Source organism: Colobus angolensis, unplaced genomic scaffold (genome assembly GCF_000951035.1).
Source record: "Colobus angolensis palliatus isolate OR3802 unplaced genomic scaffold, Cang.pa_1.0 Scaffold51, whole genome shotgun sequence".
Taxonomy (NCBI): domain Eukaryota; kingdom Metazoa; phylum Chordata; class Mammalia; order Primates; family Cercopithecidae; genus Colobus; species Colobus angolensis.
Window position 1 is genome coordinate 13,936,956 of NW_012118599.1, and position 5,894 is coordinate 13,942,849.

The 5,894-nt window shown below is 48.5% G+C and overlaps 1 protein-coding gene across 1 annotated transcript in view; it reads right to left on the minus strand.

The window, feature by feature from the left end:
* The window catches only part of KLC4 (kinesin light chain 4), a 25,106-nt gene that overhangs the window by 7,254 nt on the left and 11,958 nt on the right, over nucleotides 1–5,894 (minus strand). The window contains exons 5-8 of the mRNA XM_011960441.1: nucleotides 5,871–5,894; nucleotides 2,996–3,077; nucleotides 1,865–2,084; nucleotides 1,304–1,391 (exon numbers count right to left, since the gene is read on the minus strand). Coding sequence (XP_011815831.1) covers nucleotides 1,304–1,391; nucleotides 1,865–2,084; nucleotides 2,996–3,077; nucleotides 5,871–5,894 — 414 coding nt within the window. The remainder of the gene's footprint in view (nucleotides 1–1,303; nucleotides 1,392–1,864; nucleotides 2,085–2,995; nucleotides 3,078–5,870) is intronic.

Genomic DNA, 5,894 nt, shown 5'->3' on the forward strand with positions numbered 1-5,894 from the left:
GCGCCCGCCACCACGCCCAGCTAATTTTTGTATTTTTAGTAGAGACGGGGTTTCACCATGTCAAGATGGTCTTGAACTCCTGACCTCGTGATTCACCTACCTTAGCCTCCCAAAGTGCTGGGATTACAGGCATGAGCCACCGTGCCCAACCCTTGTGATTTCTTATAATACTGTACTTTAATAAAGTGTCCACCTATATTTTCATTTTTTTGTTAAGAGACAGGTGCTCACTCTGCTATACAGACTGGAGTGCAGTGGCATGATCATAGCTCACTGTAACCTCAAACTCCTGAGCTCAAGCGATCCTTCCACCCTAGACTCCCAACTAGCTGGGACTACAGGTGCACGCCACTGTGCCCAGTAAATTTTTAAATTTTTGTAGAGACAGGGTCTCGCTATGTTGCCCAGGTTAATCTCCCACACCTGACCTCAAGTGATCTCCTGCCTTGGCCTCCCAAAGTGCTGGGATCACATGCATGACATGAGCCACTGAACCCAGCCGCTGTCTCATTTTTCTAGTACTTCTCGTATGGAATGGCTTACTGGTCTTCTAAATCCAGAATCATTCATTATATATGAGACCACTTTGCAATTTTTTTTTTTTTTTTGAGATGGGGTCTCGCCCTGTTGCCCAGGCTGGAGTGCAATGGCGAGATCTCAGCTCACTGCAACCTTCACCTCCTGAGTGATTCTCCTGCCTCAGCCACCCAAGTAGCTGTGATTACAGGCATGTGGCACCACACCCGACTAATTTTTGTACTTTTAGTAGAGACGGGGTTTCACCATGTTGGTCAGGCAGGTCTCAAACTCCTGACCCTGTGACCTACCTGCCTCAGCCTCCCAAAGTGTTCGGATTACAGGTGTGAGCCACCATGCCCAGGCCACTTTGCTATTTCTTTTAACAAAGTTGTACTCAATACAGTTACTGTTGTTTTGTATTTTTATCTTATTATATTACATTGTATATATTGTTCTTATAAATTACTTTTCTTGTTTTTCTTTTATATTTACTGAAGTAGCATATTAACTTTTGTAGAAATCATATATGGATTTACCTATGACTTATCTATGAATTAAGTTCAAGCAAAATATTCATTATAAAAAGGAGTCACTGCGTCTCAGAGAATTAAGCACTAGGATCACTGGACAGTGCCTGGAAGAAAGGACTTCTTACTCCTCCTTTCTCAGCACCCTTAGTGAGTGGACTGAGGGCAGCAGATGGATGAGCTAAGAGAGGCCAAAACAGCAACGGTGTGGGGTGTGGGGTGTGGGGTGTGGGGCAGGGAGGGCAAGGAATACTGACAGCAGGATGGTCGGGGCCCAGGGTGCTCTCCCGGATGCTGAGGGCATCATTCAGCAGGTGGGCAGCTTCCTTATACTTATTCTGGTCCCTGGAAGAAGACAAAAGTGACAGGAGTTACCCTAAACTCTGTCTGTAAGCCTTCTTCTTCCCTCCTTCCCTTTGGGAGGACTGAGTACATTTAAGGACTGGGGACCTCCATGAGGAGACAGGAAGCCTGGTGTGGACAGTAAGGGGGCTTCACTGACATACTCATACCAGAATGCAGGGCACTGCCATCGCAAGAGGAAGCCACAAGTTATAAGAAGTGAGAAGGCAAGGGGAAGAGAGGGAGAGAGAACTCCTCAAAAGAGATTAGAGGAATAGTGATCCCAAAGAATGAGCAAATGCTTAGGTATGGGAAAAGTGAGAATTCTGGCACATTAAGAAGCACCCCAGTGGGGTGTATCTGGAAGGCCCAACAGGGAGGAGAGGTACCCTGTGAAGAGGAAAAATGAAAGCCAAAGGAGGACCAAGGTGGGAATGTGGGGGAAGATCTGGGCACTGGAGGAGGGAAGTCCTCACCGATACACCAAAGCAAGGATGTTGAGCATGGTGGCAACATCAGGGTGGCCACGGCCTGATGTGCGCTCCAGGTCCTCCAGTGCCTGCTTACAGAGTGGCACGGCCACCTCATAGCGACCTTGGGCTGCGTACTGGATCACCAGGTTGTGCAACGTCCGCAACCTTGCTGGGATCTCATATCCACCCTGCTGAGCTGCTGCAGTACCTTGACCACGGGACACTAAACCATCACAGAAAATAAACAAAGGACTCTTCCTCTCCCCTTTGCTGTCTGCCCTTCCACTCCCCATTGCACGTCTTGTTCCATACCTATGCCTGCCCCAACATGGGCTCTCAATATTAGACCTGCCTCAAGCACTATTCTTTTATCCACTCCCTTGACCTGTGCCCATCACAACCTCAGTTATTCACCCAGTAATTCATTCATTCAACAAACATTTATTTAATAAATATGAACCAAGGGATGTCCCAGGAGTACAAAGGTAAGAAAGACCTGGTTCTGGCCAGGTGCAGTGGCTCACGCCTGTAATCCCAGCACTTTGGGAGACCAAGACAGGTGGATCACGAGGTCAGGAGTTCGAGACCAGCCTGGCCAATATGGTGAAACCCTGTCTCTACTAAAAATATAAAAATTAGCCAGGCGTGGTGGTGGACGCCTATAGTTTCAGCTAATCGGGAGGCTGAGGCAGGAGAATCACTTGAATCCAGGCGGCGGAGGTTGTAGAGAGCCGAGATCGGCCCAATGCACTCCAGCCTAGGAGACAGAGTGAGACTCTGTCTCAAAAAAAAAAAAAAAAAACCTGGTTCTTTCCCTTGAGGGGCTCATGGTCTCCCCATCTCAGGTTTATTCTCCCACTAGACTGTGAACTCCTTACTGGCGAGACCTATGCCATTTCCATCTCAGTATTCCTAGTGCCTAGCACAGTATCTGGCACATACTCAGTGTTTAATACATGTTTGTTCAATGGGGAGGCTGAGGAAATCGAAGTACTAGCCCAGCCCTTGTCCTGTCTCCAGAAAAAGTGGATAACCTATTTCTAGATGGTGAGTGTCCTGTGTACAGGGTGGGCCACAGCTAGGGCCAGCCTCTTGCTGCCCCTTTTCACCATCCCATTCCAGAGGCAGACTCACAGCCATTGCTGGGGTCCTCTTCCTCCTCATTAGGGAAGAGGTCATCCAGGGAATCCTTGGTGGCATCGCCTTCTTTCTCCTCCTGGAAGGGAAGAAGCAACATTCAGGGCCAAGATATCCCTACCTAGTAGCCTCCTCAGTGACCCCTCTAAGCCATGAAATCACAGACAGATGGGGCATAGGAGAAGACTGTTGTTCCTGTCTCTGCCCCGGAAAGGCTAGCAACTGGCCCAGCCAAGCCCAGGCCTCTTGTTTGTAACAGCCAGAGATGCTTTGGACAAAATCTCAAAACTTCCCCCTCCTTCTCATACAGAAAGTTTCCTTCCTGGCCAGGTGTGGTGGCTAATGCCTGTAATTCCAGCACTTTAGAAGGCCGAGGTGGGCGGATCACCTGAGGTCAGGAGTTCAAGACCATCCTGACCAACATGGAGAAACCCCATCTCTACTAAAAATACAAAATTAGCCGGGCGTGGTAGCGCATGTCTGTAATCCCAGCTACTCGTGAGGCTGAGGCAGGAGAATCGCTTGAACCTGGGAGGCAGAGGTTGTGGTGAGCTGAGATTGCGCCATTGTACTCCAGCCTGGGCAACAAGAGTGAAACTCCGTCTCAAAACAAAAAAAAAAAAAAGAAAAAAAAAGTTTCCTTTCTAACCACCCTCAATCTCGCCTTAACTCTTGTAATTATGGCCCTATGCTGATCTCTGTGTGTTTATGTTGATTATATGTCTGTCCTGTCTCTCCTGAGGGAAGGGAGTATGTCCGATCTTATTGACATGTACCCAAAAAGTGTCTAGCTCAGCCTGGTGCCCATCATCTGCACAGCTCATTCTGGACTTACTGCATAACCCTCCCTCACCGTCTAACCTATTCTGCACTAGGAAAATCTGCTTTTCCCCATCAGGAACTGCAGCCTTATCCAAACACCAACCTTCCTACCCAGCTTCACCAATGTGTCCTGTGCGATCCATCTGCTCACTTTCCCTGAGAGAGACCAGCTTTTCCAGGCTGTAAGCCTTATCAATGACACCCTGCACTCCAGTCTAAAAAGCTCCTTCCTCTTCCTCATCATGAAATTTCAAAATCCATCTCAAATGGGATGGATCCTAACCCACTGAAATGAGAAATCCAACCTATATCCTACCCATCCCTGTACCCTGCTTCCTCAATTTTTTTGTTAGTTTTTTGAGACAGAGTCTCTGGTCTGGCAATAACCCAGGCTAGAATGCAGTGGTACAATCACAGCTCACTGCAGCTTCTACCTCCTGGGCTCAAGCGATCCTCCCACCTCAGCCTCCTGAATAGCTGAGGCTACAGGTACACACAACCACATTGGGCTAATTTTTTATTTATTTATTTATTGTTGTTGTTGAGACGGAGTCTCGCTCTGTCGCCCAGGCTGGAGTGCAATGGCTGGATCTCAGCTCACTGCAAGCTCCGCCTCCTGGGTTCATGCCATTCTCCTGCCTCAGCCTCCCAAGTAGTTGGGACTACAGGCACCCACCACCTCGCCCGGCTAGTTTTTTGCATTTTTTTAGTAGAGACGGGGTTTCACCGTGTTAGCCAGGATGGTTTTGATCTTGTGACCTCGTGTTCTGCCCGTCTCGGCCTCCCAAAGTGTTGGGGTTACAGGCTTGTGCCACCGCGCCCGGCCTAGGGCTAATTTTTTAATTTTTTGTGGAGATGGGGTCTCACTATGTTGCCCAGGCTCCCTGCTTCCTCTATGAATTCTTCTTAGACCATTACAGCTCTCAGAGACATATCTCCATGAAATTCTTCCCACACTGATTGAACCACTCATCCAGCACTGAGCACTTGCTGCTTTGTATTTTGTCACATATGTGTTCTCATGGATAAGACTTGTTCCCTACAGATACATCTGAAGAAAACACACACTCAGCCAGGCATGGTGACTCACACCTATAATCCCAGCATTCTGGGAGGCTGAGGCAGGCAGATCACTTGAGGTTAGGAGTTTGAGACCAGCCTGGCCAACATGGCAAAACTCTCCATCTCTACTAAAAATACAAAAATTAGCTGGGTGTGGTGGCAGACACCTGTAATCCCAGCTGCTTGGGTGGCTAAGGCATGAGAATTGCTTGAATGCCAGAGGCGGAGGTTGCAGTGAGCTGAGATGGCATCACTGCACTCTGTTGAATGAGGGTTAAATATCACACATTTTGGGTCGGGCATGGTAGCTCACACCTGTAATCCCAGCACTTTGGGAGGCCCAGGCGGGCAGATAACCTGAGGTCAGGAGTTGAAAACCATGGTGAAACCCCATCTCTATTAAAAATACAAAAATTAGCCAGGTGTGGTGGCAGGCACCTGCAATTCCAGCTGCTCGGGAGGCTGAGGCAGGAGAATTGCTTGCACCTGAGAGGCGGCGGCTGCCGTGACCCAAGATTGCACCATTGCACTCCAGCCTAGGCTGGAGTATGAAACTCCGTCTCAAAAAAAAAAAAAAACAATTCACACATTTTGAAAGCAAATTTTAGGAGGGTCATGCTCAACTGGGCTATGCTTTCCCTAATTGTAGCACACAGGATTCTGGATTGGAATTGTCCAGGTGCTTGTCTATCTCCCTCACAAGCTTGTAATTGTGAGAGCAGGAACTCTGTGTGCCCCACTCACCAGTGCAGTGCACAATGCCTGGTACATAGGAGGCATCTCATTACATGTTGACTGAATTAGCTGAATATAGTTTTTCCCCTTGCTGTCACCTGGAATTGGTGTCAGGGCTGAAAAAGGAATTCTTTCAGGTGACAGCAGTTTGGGTAGAGCTGATGGACCCTGAGGATCATGGGGCAATTTCCCCCATGTCTGTGGTAACTCCTGGCTGCCCACCCCTTAGCCAGTCTCGCCTGCGTACACTCACCGTGGTGTGTCCATCTTCATCATA